This window comes from Cornus florida, unplaced genomic scaffold (genome assembly GCF_030987335.1).
Source record: "Cornus florida cultivar Cherokee Brave unplaced genomic scaffold, ASM3098733v1 CherokeeBrave_3.0.0_Hap2_Chr06, whole genome shotgun sequence".
Lineage (NCBI taxonomy): Eukaryota > Viridiplantae > Streptophyta > Magnoliopsida > Cornales > Cornaceae > Cornus > Cornus florida.
The window spans coordinates 61944737-61964575 of record NW_026775576.1 but is presented as its reverse complement, the minus strand read 5'-3'; the positions used below and the strand labels follow the sequence as shown (position 1 = coordinate 61964575).

Genomic DNA, 19839 nt, shown 5'->3' with positions numbered 1-19839 from the left:
TCTCTCTCTCTGTAAGGTATATATATATACACATATATGTATGTATAACGGTGGTGATTGGTTGAAAACAAAATTTTGGAGCCAAAATCAAATTTGGGTTTGTTTCTTCACCTTCGATATCATCATATTAGTACATAGAAGAAGCAATCAAACTAACACACAACAATCATATATTGTTAATTTAGGATGGTGGAGATGGACTGAACTGTATATTTTTGTATATATAGTCAGTCATATATTATGTGTGTATGTATATTTAGTTAATTTAGGTTGGCACTTGTGTCCAAATAAAAATTGAATTAAGTGGTGAGAAGGGTAATTTTGACATTTTATTTTTAAAATAATTGACTTTTGGATTTTTAATAGTTGACTTAAGAAAAAGTGGTGTTAGAGCAAAGTTAACAAAACCTAAAGACAGGACAATTTTTGTTTTTTATTCTTTATATCCATAAGCAATAAAGAGAGACCTAAAAAAAATATATATTACTATCGCAAATAAAACATTCAGTATATAAAACATGAAAAAATATAATAAGTATAAATCATTGGTTGATTTCCAAAATAAACTCGTTTGCCCTCAAATAAATTCATGCCATTCACCACCAAATAATAATAATAATAATAATAATAATAATAATGAGAGAGTAGTTTCATTCAAAAGGAAGCAAAATATTTAAAGACAGATCAGTCTACAAAGCACACAGCCCAAATGAAAACGACACTATTCAGTATTTTAAAGCACCCATAACTCTTCCAAGCAACTTCTTCCCAATAGTGAATAAAGCATAAGCATCAATTGCTGCACACTCCTTGCTCAGATTATGATAAGCAACACTTGCTGGCTTCTCTTTCAGCTCCAGACCACTCACTTCATCAGCCAATTCTGATAAACTGCATGATTTATACCTAGGTCTCTCGAAAATATTAGCTGCGTGCTCACTAATGTCGACCACATTTCTGAACACAATTCCATGGAGATTCTTAAGCCTAACAAGGTCATCACCAATATGGATTCCAACAAAAGTTACATCCTTGAGAGCAAGAAAATTCTTCAGAATTTCGTAACCTAGATACTTTGAATCTATGATGACACAAGTAACATTTGTGCACAACACCAAATGCAATTTCGATTTTAATATATCTCCCAAGTTCCTCCATTGGAGATCAAATCCGACGATTTTTTGATTTCCCTCTCTCATTAAACAAGCCCAAAGTCGATCAAGGCCTCTTTTTAGCTTGGCTTCATCTGACTGGTACGATGGGTATTCATCTTCCTCATCTGAATCATAATATTGGTGTTCATCTTCTTCATATTGTTCATCTGAGTCATCTGAATTGAGGCACCTTCTTTTTAGCTTGGCTTCATCTATGAGTGTTGTTTCCACAACTTTTCCATCACCCATTAAAAAGTTGATCATTTTCATGTTTTCAGTCTGTAATAAAAATATAACAGAAGAGAAATAATCCACCAGGATTCAAAAGATGAATATCATAGAATTAACGACTATTTTGGGAGAATGAATACAGTATAATAAGAAGAGCAATTCATTTACCATCAAAGTTGATCATAAGTAAATGGTTTACTATTTCACAAAGAACACCTTCCAAATATATACATTATACAGTATATAAATATACACACCAGTAATATCATTAATACACAACATCAATCTTTACTCTCCTATCATTACTCTTTGATTTAACTTTTTAGTTTTTCAAAAAATAATCATAATTCTCTGACTGAAGAACAATCCTATTACATAAACCGAAACGTTTATAACCATCAAATGGTTTAGCATGGGACCACTTCAATAATATATATATATATATATATATATATATGCATCTAATTGTTGAAATTTGAGAACATGGAAATAGGTGAGGGGTTTCGATTTAGGTAAAAAAAGAAAAAGAAAATTAAGTTGAATAAATTTATAAAGGAAAATGTATTTGAAACTTAACAATAAAAAGTGATTCATTGATTGATTTATATCCAACGATGCATTGAAATGTAACTACAATGCATCAAAAAAATAAGTTGGTCCACCGCCTTCGGTGAGAGCAGCACCGCTTATTAATGTCAGAGAATGAATTCTACTCCAAGTTAAATCCACTAACATTTTAATTACTAAACTAATTTACTAATTCAATTAGACTATTTGGTGAAAAGAACATTTTTATTACCCTTTAATTGATACAATTTTTTATGTTATTTTTATTTCCTCCAATTATTAACTAATCAAGTTTTGAAATTAATTCTTTCTTATTTTATATAAAATTATTAACATGTAGGGAGCAATTTAGACTCCGGCACTATAAAAAAACAAAAGGTCTCCGACACAGTGGCACTCCAAGTCAGTTTTTAATAATAAAATTACGAAATTGTCCTTCATTTTAATTCTTTTATCTAAATTAGTCCTCTCTTTGGTCATCCGTCAGGAAAATCACTTGTTAGGTTTTTCTTCAAAACTTTCTAGTTTTTTTTATTTTTCTAAAATTTGATTCATAAATAAATTCAAAAGTATTCCATAAAGATGGCATAAAATTACTATTGAAGTCCATATTATAAAACACATGTCTGACTAAAAAACCCAAAAAGAGGACAAAGGCAATATATGGTATATGTTGGAGAAATTTATCAAATTTACATACAAGAATTCTCAATCTATAAATTGACATGTACTTGATGGAATGCGATGCAAAGAGAATTTCACATTTAATAAAAGACATTAAGGACAAAATTCACAACACCAACACGAATACAAATATAATACTTTTAATAATGAAATAACTAATACAATAATATCAACAAGTAGAATGAACATCATTTGATTGATAATGACACAAACAAACGAAGTTGAACATAATAAATAATATGATTGCAATAATATAAATAAAAGTAAAGTTAAATTCAATAAGAGGGATGAAAACTTGCCTTTGAGATTGAGAGATGACTGCACACTGTTCTAAAGTTAATACTTGCTGGTGTTGGCGCTTACTTACTCCAAAATACAAATATTAGAGGGTTTTTTTTATAGGCAGTTCAAGTGATAGTTAGTCTTAAAATATATATATATGTATATATATAAAAAAAAAAAAAAAAAAAAAAGTGATAGGTAATCGGCTAAGATCGTTTGTTCCCATGATTAAAGATTCTTCAGTCCGATGTTTTTTTTTTGAAAAGTTCCTTCAGTCCGATGTTGCTTTAATAAAGAAGACAACTTTTGTTCCAGGTGTTTGGTGGTGGTGAGAGATGCTTGTTGGATGTGTCACTGTTAGGGATAATGTTAGTGTAGTTGATTGACTGTTGACGTCTCATTGTTGGGAGAATCTTATTGTAACTGATTGACTATCGAGTCTTTCTGTGCTGGAGATTTCTAATCCAAGTCTCGCTAATCAGATACAACAAAATCATTTCTTTCAAACTTGCACATGTTAATCAACGGTGGACATGTTAAATGGGCCGATGTTCAATTCGGTTCAGTTTTAAAACCATATTTGTGGCCTGCAATTAATTTATACCAGTTGATTATGGGCCTTTGCTTTGGTTGGGCCATGGAATGCTGTGTGATTGTAGAATCTTTGCGTCCATGTCTTATGATGGCTTTGGTTGGTTTCTATCATATGTTTTTTTTGTATAGTGTTGTTTCATCGTAAAGCCAGAATAAAAAAATAAAAAAGAATAAAAATCAACATACATCAATACATATTAATCAACATACATCGATATATGGTATAAATGATAATTTATATCAAATAATAATGTAAGGGCTTAGTTAAATAATTTAATAATGTGGGTGAGACAATTTTGGTATTTTGAATCCACAAAGTATGATGTTTTGAATCCACAAAATATGAGATAAATTTATAAAGAATTCTGAAATATTATTGATAAAATGTTAAATTTTGTTCTTGCAATACATTGATAGTAATAATGAAAAAAACCTACCACTAGAAAGAAACTAAAATTTAATCCTTTAAGGAAACTAATCCTAGAAAAAGTATACAAATAAATTGTCTTTAAAAAATTCGAAAAAATAGAATAAGAAACCTAATAAATAACAAATGCTAAATCTAAAATTTTAAAGTAATCCGAGTTCATTAAAGTATTGAACAAAAATCCCTAAATAATTAGCATTCTCGTATAAGACGATAAAACGCTATTTTGAAGCCTTAAACGAAGGTTTTTAGCCGAAAACTAACATAGCTCACAAGCTAATTCTAGTGGATTTTTCTCAATATGTTGTTTTTACCCAAAAATTACTATTAGTTTGTCAAAAACGGACTTGTTGAACTACTTGTCAAACTTTTGAGAATTCTGTCCTATATCAATCCCCTCTACTTAAAAAAAACTCGTCCTGGAGTTTGGCTGCAAACAACATGAAGTCTCACCTACCACATAATCATACTTTTTCATTTCCATGAGAACCTTACAAAGCACGACTCCAAAGTATTTTCATTGGCACCTTCCGGAATAAATAATTCTTCAGTTATAATTTGCATAAATAATGATACTTTACCAACTTGAAACCCGAATTCTTTCATACCATCTTGGACATCTGATTTGCAAAAATTATTAACCCGCTGATCATCAATTAATTCTTGTTATTCAATTTTAACATCAAACTCCTTGTCTCCATCTTCTTTTTTTGTTGTGATAAGGCGCTTTTCTGTATCTACCAACTCGTGCAAAGGAATTAATGTTTTCATATCATTGACTTCATATTTTTCAACTACAATAGGTGAAGCAACATAATTTTTGTGACGTTTCCCATTTTTCCATTTTTGCAATTTCTCGGATTTTTTTATTTTCGAATTATTTATTTATTTCATTTTATTTTATTTTTTTTGCTCCTTGTTTTGCGTGCCATGCGAGCCTCGAGGGTTGTTTTGGTCATTTTCTTAAGTCTAGAGTTTTAGAAGTGTATTTTAATTATTTTAAGAGGGATGAAAACTTGCCTTCGAGATTGAGAGATGACTGCACACTGTTCTAAAGTTAATACTTGCAGGTGTTGGCGCTTACTTACTCCAAAATACAAATATTAGAGGGTTTTTTTTATAGGCAGTTCAAGTGATAGTCTTAAAATATATATATATATATATGTATATATATATAGGTAAAAAAAAAAAAAAAAAAAAAAAAAGTGATAGGTAATCGGCTAAGATCGTTTGTTCCCATGATTAAAGATTCTTCAGTCCGATGTTTTTTTTTTGAAAAGTTCCTTCAGTCCGATGTTGCTTTAATAAAGAAGACAACTTTTGTTCCAGGTGTTTGGTGGTGGTGAGAGATGCTTGTTGGATGTGTCACTGTTAGGGATAATGTTAGTGTAGTTGATTGACTGTTGACGTCTCATTGTTGGGAGAATCTTATTGTAACTGATTGACTATCGAGTCTTTCTGTGCTGGAGATTTCTAATCCAAGTCTCGCTAATCAGATACAACAAAATCATTTCTTTCAAACTTGCACATGTTAATCAACGGTGGACATGTTAAATGGGCCGATGTTCAATTCGGTTCAGTTTTAAAACCATATTTGTGGCCTGCAATTAATTTTTACCAGTTGATTATGGGCCTTTGCTTTGGTTGGGCCATGGAATGCTGTGTGATTGTAGAATCTTTGCGTCCATGTCTTATGATGGCTTTGGTTGGTTTCTATCATATGTTTTTTTTGTATAGTGTTGTTTCATCGTAAAGCCAGAATAAAAAAATAAAAAAGAATAAAAATCAACATACATCAATACATATTAATCAACATACATCGATATATGGTATAAATGATAATTTATATCAAATAATAATGTAAGGGCTTAGTTAAATAATTTAATAATGTGGGTGAGATAATTTTGGTATTTTGAATCCACAAAGTATGATGTTTTGAATCCACAAAATATGAGATAAATTTATAAAGAATTCTGAAATATTATTGATAAAATGTTAAATTTTGTTCTTGCAATACATTGATATTAATAATGAAAAAAACCTACCACTAGAAAGAAACTAAAATTTAATCCTTTAAGGAAACTAATCCTAGAAAAAGTATACAAATAAATTGTCTTTAAAAAATTCGAAAAAATAGAATAAGAAACCTAATAAATAACAAATGCTAAATCTAAAATTTTAAAGTAATCCGAGTTCATTAAAGTATTGAACAAAAATCCCTAAATAATTAGCATTCTCGTATAAGACGATAAAACGCTATTTTGAAGCCTTAAACGAAGGTTTTTAGCCGAAAACTAACATAGCTCACAAGCTAATTCTAGTGGATTTTTCTCAATATGTTGTTTTTACCCAAAAATTACTATTAGTTTGTCAAAAACGGACTTGTTGAACTACTTGTCAAACTTTTGAGAATTCTGTCCTATATCAATCCCCTCTACTTAAAAAAAACTCGTCCTGGAGTTTGGCTGCAAACAACATGAAGTCTCACCTACCACATAATCATACTTTTTCATTTCCATGAGAACCTTACAAAGCATGACTCCAAAGTATTTTCATTGGCACCTTCCGGAATAAATAATTCTTCAGTTATAATTTGCATAAATAATGATACTTTACCAACTTGAAACCCGAATTCTTTCATACCATCTTGGACATCTGATTTGCAAAAATTATTAACCCGCTGATCATCAATTAATTCTTGTTATTCAATTTTAACATCAAACTCCTTGTCTCCATCTTCTTTTTTTGTTGTGATAAGGCACTTTTCTGTATCTACCAACTCGTGCAAAGGAATTAATGTTTTCATATCATTGACTTCATATTTTTCAACTACAATAGGTGAAGCAACATAATTTTTGTGACGTTTCCCATTTTTCCATTTTTGCAATTTCTCGGATTTTTTTATTTTCGAATTATTTATTTATTTTATTTTTTTTGCTCCTTGTTTTGCGTGCCATGCGAGCCTCGAGGGTTGTTTTGGTCATTTTCTTAAGTCTAGAGTTTTAGAAGTGTATTTTAATTATTTTAAGTTATTTAGAGGTGACGGGACTATTTTTATAATTTTTCTGAAGTTGGGACGATTTTCGGACTCAGGAACTTTTCCCGGTTTTCTCATTTTAAGTGAGGGGCATTGTAATCATTTCACATGCATATACATATATGTGTAGCTATGCATTAGAGAAGATATTTATTGGAAAAGGTTAGAATTGTAGAGGAAGGACAAGGTTATGATGGTAACTTGCACACATTAGTAACCCTACCAAATTTTGACATATATGGCACATTTTTGGCCTTGGAAATAATTTGAAGACAAGCCAAGCCCACCCCTTTCCTCCTCATTTTTGGTTTTTCTCTCTCTCTAGTCTTCTCCCTCTCTCTCTAAATCTATATGCATGCTTATATATATATTTCATACTTTAACTCATTTTTTTGGGGGTTTAGAGTGAGATTTGGCTAAGATCAAAGAAGAGAAAGTTGCTTATCATATTATAGGCTTTCATTTAAGACCACTCTTGCTTGCATTTGGAAGGATTTCGAATTTTGGGAGGCCTTAGGCTTTGTTTGGCTTGGTTCATTGAGGTAGGGAAAGTTTAAATTACAAATCCTATAGTTTTAGTGAGTTTCTATGTGCTTTCTTACATGGAAATTTTGATGTTGTGAAGCATGCTTAGTTTGTAAAGTTTAGTTGTGATGTTAAGCATGAGATAATGTTGATTTAATTGTTTTGGGTTGAGAATATAATGGTTTCTTATATTTGTGCCAAGTATGTTATTTTCCTTTGAGAAAATGTGAAAGTATGATTTATATGATTGATTTTTTTATTTTTTATTTTTTATGTTTGGATGTTTTGATATGACGATTATGATGTAAATCATGATTTGTATATTGATGAATGGTAGTATGATGTGCATATTTTTGGCATGGGGTGAGTTGAGAGGATGAAGGTTTGATGTGGAAGAGAAGGTTAGGAAGTGAGATGTTGGTTTGTGTTGTAAGTTAATGTGATGGTTATGAAGGTTTTAGTGAGGTTGGGTTGGAAAGGAAGAAGGGGGCATTTGCATTTCATGTGTGATGGAATGGTTTGTGAATTTGTGAAATTCAGGTATGATGATATGGCTTATATTCCCATGATCCCTTTTCTTAATCTCCTTTTCTTTGGTTGTGGCTTACGGGATTTTTAGGAATGTACTTTTGGCTTTTTCTGCTGAGTTGTTGAGTTCACCTTATTATTATTAACATTTTTTCAGAAATTTGGAGATAAGCTAGTGAATGATATGTATCCATGGATATTGATATAGTTAGGATTTCATTTTTGTTGAAGCTATGCAATTTTGGCCATGGAGGTCTCAATCTTTGTATTTAATTCCTTGGAAATTGCATAAAAATGAGATTTGTATAATTCGATCTTTAAACAATGTATTAGACTCGTATTTAGTTTAATTGAAGGCATCGTAGTTTAATTATATTTTACACACCATTAATTGCATGTTTGGGGATTGGTTTAGACTTTAAATAAGGTCACCAAGGGACCAAGGAAGTACCCATGTACATAAGTGCTTAAATTTAGGTTTTTTTGGGCATTTTCAAGGTTCCGGTCTTCTAGAACCGGTTCAAGGGTGTTTTTGGTTCACGTTTGGGCATTCTACCCATATGGAACCGGTACCAGGAATTGGGAACTGGTTCAAGTCCTCCAGTACACTTTTTTGCCTTTCACAGCTTTGTCAGCTTGGATCACCTAATTTCGTGTGGTCATAACTTCTTTGTTTCGAACCCAAATATGGTCATTCTTGAGTCAATTTTCAATAATTTGGAGTTAGCTTTCCAATGAGACTAACCTCATCTTCAAATTCCATTCATGTTGGGAAATACGATTGTTTTAATGGAACAGTGTCAGAATTCCCCTTGAACCGAGTAAGGGCCCTTTTGGGAAATCATTACAAATGACCATAGAAACCTCTTTGAATGTCATGGAATGACTAGAATAATTGTTTTGAACTTCATTTGACTAATTTAAGGACATATTATCCTTTGATATTATAAAAGACCATTTTACCCCTAGTGTTTCCTTGGGTTCAGTTATGGACTCGATTAGCGATTCGGACCCCCCGAGTTCAGATCGTTACAAATTTGGTATTAGAGCCTTAGGTTCGAAAACCTAAGGACGACGGGTAGGGTTGACCTAGAGGAGTTAGAATTGGGTTTGATAACATTGCTTACTTATGTGGCTATTACTTGTTAGTTCAAGATTATGTTGTATTGTTATGTACTTACGTGTTAGTTAACTTTGGAATTCATGAATTAGTAATTGAATGTGTGCATGCTATATGATAATGCGTTCATTGTTATTAAGTTTATTGTTTGTTGAATGTGAAAACATGCTTGATTTGTTATGTGTTTACTTGTTAATTGTTTACTGTTGATGAAAACATGCTTAATTGACTACGTATCTAATTGTTAAAGTGTTTATTATCTACGAAAGCATGTGTTATATAATGTGATGGCATCTATTCGAGTACGATAGTTATGATCCTATTTTGGGACGTAGTTGCACGTTTAGGTCTATGTTATGGTCATTCATCCACTAGGGAGTGGATGTATGTACGACTAGTTTGTTTCGTTGTTGATGAGTTTGAGGTTTCAGGGCAATGCTGTGTGTTGGGTTACGGAAGGTTTTGACCCACGTATGTGAGGGGTTTGATCACTCCTATGTTTATGAATGTTTTAGTTCTTATTGAACGGATAGTGTGAGTGCCATAGCTCGTGGATTGAACTATTTCATGTATCATTGTTTTGATCGTGTAGTTGCTTTTATAGTACCGTGCTTAAGGACTATGTGAAGTGATAGATCCGAATGAAGTTGAAGAGTGATCAGGTGAAGGGCTATCCCAACTGGTAGGGTTTCACTAGGACAAGGCTAAGATAAAGAGGTAGAAGATAATCCACAAGTACCCGTGAATGATGTTCTATTAGCAAGGACTTTAGTCTCAGCTTTTCAGAATTTCGTGCATACCACAGCTCCTCAAGTAGGTAGGTGGATAATTCGTGCCAACCGAAGATAGGTTATAGTTAATTGAAATTCATAGAACATCTTTCTTTAAATCTAATTTAAACGAATGTTATTGAGTTTAATTCCATATGATACATAATTATTGAAATTCCAAGGTTGAACAGTTAACCATAGTATAAGGTTCATGGTGAGGTCGATCCCTAAATATTTCTTCTCTTGATCTCAATCCTTTTATTGCGTTTAAAAGTACAAAGAGTTTTAGTAGATTACTATTGTGTTTCGTACATTAAAGATTTGAGTACGTTATTTTATAATAAAATTATAATAAAAAGAAATACTAATAATAATAATATAGTAGTACGAAATACATATTGAAATTCAATAAAATGAAATTTAATTAGAGATGAAAATATATAACATAAAAAAATTAAACTACTAAAATTCAATAAAAAGGAATCTAATTGAAGAAAGAAATATAATATATTAAAAAATTAAACTATTGAAATTCAATAAAAATAAATCTAAGTGAGCTCATGTTTAAAAATTCTACACGTTCTTCTTGTGCCTGAGGTTTGGGCAAATCTCACACACATGGAGCATTTCAGATTTATTGATTTGACCTCCCTTGAGATTTAGGTGTATGTTTAACAACCTCCTTCTTCATCAAAACTTATAAAAAAATTTCATAAAATGATCAAGTTGCCCTTACACTAATTTTTTTATATTTATTTACAATAATTTTTTTGGGAGGGGGTGACGGTGGCGGAGAGGAGAGAGAAAATAATAAGAGGATGAGATAGAAAATTGACTTTTATTTTTTATTTTATATATATATATATTTTTATATATATATATAACATATTTTGTATTATAAAAATATATTACATATAAGAGTATAATTAACTTTTTATAGTCCTAAAGGATGTCAGAGTAATAAACCTCAAACACTCTACCCGTGAGATTTGCCAAAACCTCAGAGGAGGTAAGTGTAATTTACCCAATTTAAAATGTCTTCGTAATTAGAATCAACAGAGAGTAGGTGGTGTTTTACGAACATAAAATTTAGCATTAAAAATCTTGAAAGACGAATTTTGACTAGTAAATTGTAATTTTTTTTTTTTTTTTCCTCATAGTACTTGTATCGACTTCACAATACACGCACCATTCAAGTCAGAACTGCGATTCAAAAGCAGGACCTCAAGAACTTACCTCTGAATTCCTGTCAACGCTATTATGCCCTGGTGGCAATTGTAAATTAAAATACCTCACAAATACTAATTTGAATTGTAACCGTTATGTTTAGAGTTAGTTTGGTGTGGTGGAATGAAATAAAAGAAAGTGGAATGAAATTTTTTTGTTTTTTGGTACTAATTTTAAAGTAGAAATCATTATTCCCAACTATTCTTAGAGTTTAAAATATATTCAGAAAATTGACTTTGGGCGAACTTAATTATTTATTTTTATCTTTTAATTTCTTTAGTTAGTTCCTTCACCCTTTCTCAAATTATAAAGTTGGTCGATTGCAAAGCTCACCACATACTTCTACTCCGTCATTAAATCCTATAAATGATTAATTTAGTAGAAACAGGAAAAGTATTTAACTTTTTGGCTTAAATCTTCCTCCCAAATTTTAATTGAAAATTTCTTTACTGTTAATTTTCAGTACAGAGCTTGTACTCAGACTACTAATCTACTCTACTCTACTCTACTCTACTCTACTCTACTCCTGCTCCTTGCTCTTGCGAAAAGAAATATTTGGAGAGACCTCAACAAAACCTTAAAATCTAAATCATGAAATCATCATCTCTTTCTCATCATAGCTGGCTTCTCCTTGAGCTTGAGATTGCTCACTAGCTTCATAAGCCAATTCTGCTGACACATGATCATCGCGCGCGCGCGCGTATATGTGTAGTGACTGACGGTACAAATTTCATGATTGTTAATTTCTATTAATAAAAATTAATATTCAAATTTTTGCATATTTATTCACTATATGAATAATTGGAATCTGGAAAGCACAGATACGAATACGGGTGTAGATAAATTACAATATAGACACGGTGATACGATAAATTTTAAAATAATAGAATATGAGTACGGCGAGATACGACAAAAAATAATAGTTATATAAATACATTTATTATATATTTTTAATTAATTTTCTATAATATTATTAATCTAAATTCAATCATTAATATAATATTAGAGTTCATTTCATAAGATATGAAAATAACCATATTTTGTCATCACTTACTAAATTTTGAACTTTTCTTAACAATTTTCCTATGTTGTTATTGTTGAAAAATTTACATTTTAATATTTAAAACTAGTGAAAAATGTGTTATGAAGTATTTGAGATGTATTGCATACGTGGCCGAAGTATATGAGAAGTATCGGATACGTGTTAGAAATTTAAAAAATGTTTTTTAAAATTATAGACATGTTTAAGAAGTATCGGATATATATTTACGAATATTTGAGGAGTATTGATGTCCGACATGTATTTAATACCGGTACATTGCTCTAGTAGAAGTATCCATACTTGCTAGATTGGAATCACTAGAGAATAAGGTGTTGAATCTTGAGTAGTAAATTGTAACTTAACTACTTCTTTGGTACTTGTTTGAATTTCATTTTCCATTTAAAATGTGTTGGAATTTTTTTAAGCCAATGGTATAATTCGGTCATGTAAACTTATCAGTCTAAATGTGATACTTGATTCTTAAAATATTTTATAATTGCTTCCACCGCCAAGTCATTTGCCCATTTTATTTATATTTTTATTTATATTTTTTATTTTGGATAAAATGCTCTCACAACTCCTCAGGGTTTATCTTTACTGCTCACGGGTTAAACTTCAAAAAAAAAAGTGCTCTGTAACCCTAGTCAAAGTTAGCAATCATTTGTTTTTATTATTTTACCCCAATTTTAATTTAATATTCACATCCTTTTTATTTTATAAATACATAAATAAATAATAAAAAAATTTACTAGTTTTGGGAATCCATACTGTTCACCCAATACATAACCACAACTTAATGGAATTTGAGCTTGAGATTCCATTAAATATTTTTATATTATACTGGAGCAAAATCTTCCACCAATTACAGTACATTTTTTTAACCATTGTACACCTTTCATATTCTCTTAATATATATCTAAATAATAGAAATATAGTCCTTAGTGGCCCTTTGTCCATAAATGTTGTTCTTAGCATTGAACCACGTATATCTTTGTTAGTGGCTTTTGCTCCGCCTACCCCGATGGCCGTAATTGCCCTCCACCGCATCCACGCCTTGTACCGGTACCAAGAGTTCTGCTTGTAGGCATGGATATGATAACTGTGCATCTTTCTCTCCAAAACTCTCACTCTGTAAGGTATATATATATACACATATATGTAATGTATGTATCTATACTGGTGGTGATTGGTTGAAAACAAAATTTTGGAGCCAAAATCAAATTAGTTGACTTTTGAATTTTAATAATTGACTAAGAGAAAGTAATGTTAGAGCAAAGTTAACAAAACCTAAGGACAGGGCAAATATTTTTTTTTTTACTCGTCTTATCCATAAGCAATAAAGACAGACTTGAAAAAATATATATTAGATGGAAATAAAAATAATTATCTCGCAAAAAAATTATTTTCGCAAATAAAACATTCAATATATAAAACATGAAAAAATAAAATAAGTACAAATCATTGGTTGATTTCCAAAATAAACTCCTCTGCCTTCAAATAAATTCATGCCATTCACCACAAACAATAATAAGAGAGTAGTTTCATTCAAAAGGAAGCAAAATATTTAAAGACAGATCAGTCTATAAAGCACACAGCCCAAATGAAAACGACACTAATCAGTAATCAAAAGGAACCATAAATGGAACCCTTTTAATCTCTTCCAAGTAAATTCTTCCCAATATTGAATAAAGCATAAGCCTCGATTGCTGCATACTCCTTGCTCAGATTATTATGATAAGCAACACTTGCTGGCTTGTCTTTTATAATCAGATTATGTTGATAAGTAACACTTGCTGCCAATTCTGATAAACTGAATGATTTATACCTTGGTCTCTTGAAAAGATTAGCTGCGTGCTCACTAAGGTCGACCACATTTCTGAACACAATTCCATGGAGATTCTTAAGCTTAACAAGGTCATCAGCAATATGAATTCCGACAAAAGTTACATCCTTGAGAGCAAGAAAATTCTTCACAATTTCGTAACGTAGATACTGTGAATCTATGATGACACAAGTAACATTTGTGCACAACACCAAATGCATTTTCGCTTTTAATCTATCTCCCAAGTTCCTCCATTGGAGGTCAAATCCAACGATTTTTTGATCTCCCTCTCTGATTAAACAATCCCAAAGTTGATCGAGGCCCCTTTTTAGCTTGGTTTCATCATCTTCCTCATCTGAATCGGAATGCAAGCCTTTATCTTCTTCATCTATGAGTGTTGTTTCCACAACTTTTCCATCACCCATTATAAAGTTGATCATTTTCATGTTTTCAGTCTGTAATAAAAATATAACAGAAGAAATAATCCATGAGGATTCAAAAGATGAATATCATACAATTAATGACTATTTTGGAAGAATGAATACAGTATAATTAAAAGAGCAATCCATTTACTATCAAATTTGATCAGATGTAAATGGTTTACTACTTGACAAAGAACACCTTCCAAATATAAATAAATATATATATATATATATATATATATATATATATATATATATATATATATATATATATGAGTAATGATACTCTGTCCGATCAAATTGGCCTACTCATAATCCGAATCCTACATGTAATTGTCACTAATTACCTAAATCGTTGATATTTTATTTGCACGCTAAAGATATCAAAAATAAATATATGAAAAGAAGCTGAAAATGTTTTAACAAACCAACTCTATCTCTCTAATTTCGTTCTGCTGCTTCCTTGATTCTCTCTCTTTAACTCACTGTACTCTCTTTTGCATTAGCAAAATTGACGGAAAAACAAAGCATTGAGAAGTCTCTATTGGTTCATAAAATCAAAAGGGAAAATACACACACATATATATATATGTTTGCTTGAAGAGAAAAAAACGAACCCTAACAAGATTGAAAGTATTTTTTCATTTTTTTTAATTTCATTTTCAATATATATTTTGGCTTCCGTATATTGTATCAGTTTTGGGGATTTGATTAGGAAAAGAAAAAAAAAAACTTCAAAAGTTCATTAAGAATTGTAAAGATGAATCGTGAGTTAGAGAGATAAAGAATCAATGGAGTAGCAGAATGAAAAAGATGAATAGAGAAATTCTTTTAATATTTATTTTTGGTATCTTTAGTGCCCAAATAAAATATCAACAATTTAGATAATTACATGACAGTTGCACGTAGGATTCGGACTAGGAGTAGACCAATTTGAATATATACATACCCGGTGGCATTCCAAGTCAGTTTTTAATAATAAAATTACAAAATTGTCCTTCCTCTTAATTCATCATCTAAATTAGTCCTCTCTTGGTCATGATGCGTCAGGAGAATCACTCTTCCTGGATAATTACTCTTGTTGGTTCTTCATCTAAGGTTATGGGATTCTTTCTAGTTTTTATTTATTTATTTATTTTGTCTAAAATTTGATTCATAAATAAATTCAAAAGTATTCCAGAAACATGGCATAAAATTACTATTGAAGTCCAATTGCTGCACCAAAACCAACCCTAATTTTTCCCTTTACCCGAACCATCGATGCACATACTTCATTTTCTTAATTCGGTCTTCGTCAACCCCAAACCTTAATTTCAACCAAAAAAAAAAAAAAAACATAATATACTAATTATAGACATTATATGAGCGATGCAAAGAGAATTTCACATTTAATAAAAGACAATAATTAAGGACAAAATTCACAGCACGAACACGAATACAAATATAATACTTTTAATAATGAAATAACTAATACAATAATATCAACAAGTAGAATGGACATCGTTTGATTGATAATGGCCACACAAACAAAAGAAGTTGAACATAATAAATAATATGAATACAATTATATAAATAAAAGTAAAGTTAAATTCAATAAGAGATGAAAATTTGCCTTTGAGATTGAGAGATTACTGTACACTGTTATAAAGTTAATACATGCAGGTGTTGGCGTTTACTTACTCCAAAATACAAATCAAGAACTCGCAGGTCAGCAGGTGATAGAGGGGTTTTTTTTATCGGCAGTTCAAGAGCGTCTTCAAAAAAATAAAAAATAAAAACAATAAAATATTGGTCCAAAAAATAAAAAAAAAGGTGATCGATAACTTCTCGGCTAAGATCGTTTGTTCCCATGATTAAAGAAGATTCTTCAGTCCGATGTTGCTTTAATAAAGAAGATGACTTTTGTTCCAGGTGAGAGAGATGCTTGTTGAATGAGCTGGATGTCACTGTTAGGGATAATGTTACTGTAGTTGATTGACTGTTGACGTGTCATTGTTGGGAGAATCTTACTATACCTGATTGTCTATCCAGTCTAAAGTCGTTCTCTGCTGGAGATTTCTAATCCAAGGCTCGCTATGGGTCTACAATTGCAGATTTGTAACCAAAAAATTATGGGTCTCCAATTGCAGATTTGTAACAAAAAAATTAAAATAAAAATAATTTATTAAGAAGGATCAAAATAATTAGCAATATCGTATAAGACGATAAAAAACAATTTCAGAACTCAAAACGAAGGTTTTCAACCGAAAACTAGTATGGCTTACAAACTAAATCTAGTGAGTTTTTCTCAACACTTTGTTTACACCTAAAAACATTATTAGTTTGTCAAAAACGGACTTGTCGAACTGTTTAGAATTCTGTCCTATATCAGTTCCCTCTACTTCCAAAAACTCCATCCTCAAGTTTGGCTGCAAATAACATGAAGTCTCACCTACCACAAAATCATACTTTTCATTTCCATGAGAACCTACAAAGCACGACTCCAAAGTATTTTTACTGGCACTTTTCGGGACAAATAGTTCTTTAGTTATAATGTGCTCAAATAATGATATACTTCACCAACTTGAAGCCCGAATTCTTCCATACCAACTTGGACATCTAATTAATTTGGAAAATTTATTAACCCACTGATTATCAATTAATTCTTGTTACTCAATTTCAACACTGAACTCCTTGTCTCCATCTTCTTCTTTTATTGTGCTAAAGCGCTTTTCTACATCTACCAACTCAGACAAATGAATTAATGTTTTCACATCATTGACTTCATATTTTCAACTAAAATAGGTGAAGAAACATAATTTTTCTCTTGATCAATCTCAATAATATCAGTAGTTGCCTCAACAAAATTATTATTATCCTTGGTGCCACTATCTTCTTTCTTTCTTCTTCTTCTTCTTATTCTTCTTCCTTTTTTTTTTTTTTTTTTTAAATCTTCTTTGTAGACTTTTTGATAGGTGGATTATTTTTCTGACAAGTTTGATATTTTTGAAACATCAATTCTTCATAATTTGATGGTAGAAATTTAGTCATGAACATCCGTTTCATCTTATACCACGACCGAACAGGATGTGATCCTTTTCTCCTTCGATGAAACTGTATTTGTTCCCACCAAGTTGAAGCTCAACCTTTAAGCTTAAAGGTAACAAACGAAATTTGCTTGTTTTCGAGTACATCAAAACATTCAAAAAATTCTTCAACTTCTTCAATCCACTTCAAGACATTTTCAATAATAAAACTTCTATTGAAAGTAAATAGATCAAGTTTTACACGAAATTCACAATTGTTGCATCTACCTCGATCACTGAATATGAACTCCTCGTTATCGGAAGAATCATCGAAATAATCTGCATAGACTGGAGGCTTACGTGGATAAACAGGAACACAACCTATATTCGGTTGGTTGTGAGACACATCATCAGAGCTAACTCGAACTGAATCACAAACCTAGTTGCCATGAATTCCAAAACTAGTTGCTACGAACCGATCTTGAGTATGCATGGCTGTCTAAGGGGCCTTCACTTTGCGATCATCGTAGGCAAATTAGGTGCTATCAAAACGAGCAATCGTCATTAGCCCAGGGTAAATCAAGGCTCTGATACCAACTGACGTAAGCGGAAGCGATAAATTTGTTCACAAGGAACAGTTTACTTTGAATCCACAGAGTGGGGTGTTTTGAATCCACAAAATAAAGGATAATTTCAGAAAAATCTCATATTTGCATTGATAATTGAATGAATGATTCTGATCTCTATATTACACATCTTTATAATGAAAGAAAACCTAATCCATAGGGAAATTAACTGCAACTTGAATCCTTATAATATAAGGAAAACTAAACATGAAACTATACTAATATCTGAAAAAAGCCTAAAAATAAAAATTTTCTATAAAAATTCTGAAAAATTAGAGAAAGAAACATAATAAAACAAAAATTACTAAATATAAAATATGAATGCAATTCGGGTTTGTTTAGATAATGAACAAGAAGTTCGAAATATTCGACAATTTTCTTTCTGACCGAAAAATCCTGTTTTAAGGCCCTAAACGATGTTATTTTACCGAAAAACATGTTACATAACGGTGTAGCCGTGAGTCTTGCTCGTTAGTTTGTTTCCAGTAAAAAAAACTCTCATTTCTGATAAAAAAAAATGCACACTTCGAGATCAACTTAGAAAATCTGTCAGCATGCCCGTTTGGCTCCTGGCGGTCCAAACAGACCATAAAGGCTCGAGCAATTAGTTTTACATCAAGTACGAAGAATGAAGAAAATTGGTGAGCACATGGACCGTTACTATGATACCATGAAAAAGAAATAACAGACCAAAGAAAAGAAAATGGAAAATGATTTTTTACACGATTGTTCTAAAAGGTAGATTAATATTGAACTTAAAGAAAGGTGAAAAAAAGGTTTTTTCATTCAAATAGTTTTTGTTTTTGTTTTTGTTTTTGTATTGTTTTGTTTTTTTTTTTGTTTTTTTGTTTTTTTTTTTTCTTTTTTCAGTAAGTCATTAGTCACCTCATTAAAGTAGTTCCTGTAAACAAAACTAAAATAAGTTAACCATAATTTAACCACAATAATTTCAATCATTTGGTTCATCATGGTTGGTAGGTGATTAGACCCAAGGAGGCAATTTTATTTTTCTCACTCATATGACCCTCTCAAGCCTCATAAGATATGGACTAAAGTAGGTGAAGAGATGAGAACACTTGCACAGTACTTCAAAACAACCTTGAAATTGAAATATGAAGAAAATTAGTTTAAAATTTCTCCATCTCCAATTTTTAAATATCAGTTTTGTACTTCAAAACATAACTGAATGTATTGTAGTTGTATTATTATCAGAAAATTCCAAGACTGAAATAATAAACAATAAAACAAATCCCCACAAAGTGAAAAGAAAGCCTACCAGGTGGAAGAAAAATGAGGCATATATCTCTTGTTGATACGATTTTTTCTTTCTTGATTATACACAAGAAACTTACTTTTATAATTTTAGGGAGAATAAAAAGCAAAATGTTCTTAAATAACACAAAATGAAACACAGTAATGGTGAGGACTGAGGACCGTGAAGTCCGAAGAGACAAGCCTTTTGGTTTTTAACTAGGAGTCAGGATTTTAATTACTCGTTCTAACGTTTTAATTGTGCCATACAAATTTCAAAAAACAAGTTATATAGGAAAATGAATTTGAAACTGAATAGCCAAATATATATATATATATATATGTGTGTATATATATATATATGTATGTATTCAACCGAACACGAAGTGAACGAGATCGTTGCTCCGGCTGCCTTGCTGCCACGTGTGTTTGTTTATTATTATTTTTGGTTATTGAGATAGATTAATTTAGAGTAATGCTCTCAAAAGCTGCTGATGATTGAGAAATGTTTTTGGAATTTGTAAA

General features: G+C 31.0%; 2 protein-coding genes across 3 annotated transcripts; both read right to left on the bottom strand.

Annotated features, from left to right (window-relative positions):
* Window positions 1-607: 607 nt before the first annotated feature.
* Window positions 608-5075, bottom strand: LOC132311684 (protein RISC-INTERACTING CLEARING 3'-5' EXORIBONUCLEASE 1-like). Of its 2 annotated transcripts, none has more exons than XM_059809718.1 (2): window positions 4960-5075; window positions 608-1433 (listed from the first exon to the last, which is right to left on the bottom strand). In XM_059809718.1, exon 2 carries the CDS (start codon window positions 1422-1424, stop codon window positions 726-728), a length of 699 nt encoding a protein of 232 aa, XP_059665701.1. In that variant the 5' UTR covers window positions 1425-1433; window positions 4960-5075; the 3' UTR covers window positions 608-725. The 2 variants fall into 2 exon arrangements, with proteins under 2 accessions (XP_059665701.1, XP_059665700.1); XM_059809717.1 differs by lacking the exon at window positions 4960-5075 and adding an exon at window positions 2936-3145.
* Window positions 5076-13699: 8624 nt separating this feature from the next.
* Window positions 13700-16291, bottom strand: LOC132311682 (protein RISC-INTERACTING CLEARING 3'-5' EXORIBONUCLEASE 1-like). The gene is made up of 2 exons (XM_059809716.1): window positions 16045-16291; window positions 13700-14465 (listed from the first exon to the last, which is right to left on the bottom strand). The coding sequence occupies exon 2, from the start codon at window positions 14454-14456 to the stop codon at window positions 13839-13841; it is 618 nt and encodes a 205-aa protein (XP_059665699.1). The 5' UTR covers window positions 14457-14465; window positions 16045-16291; the 3' UTR covers window positions 13700-13838.
* Window positions 16292-19839: the final 3548 nt, after the last annotated feature.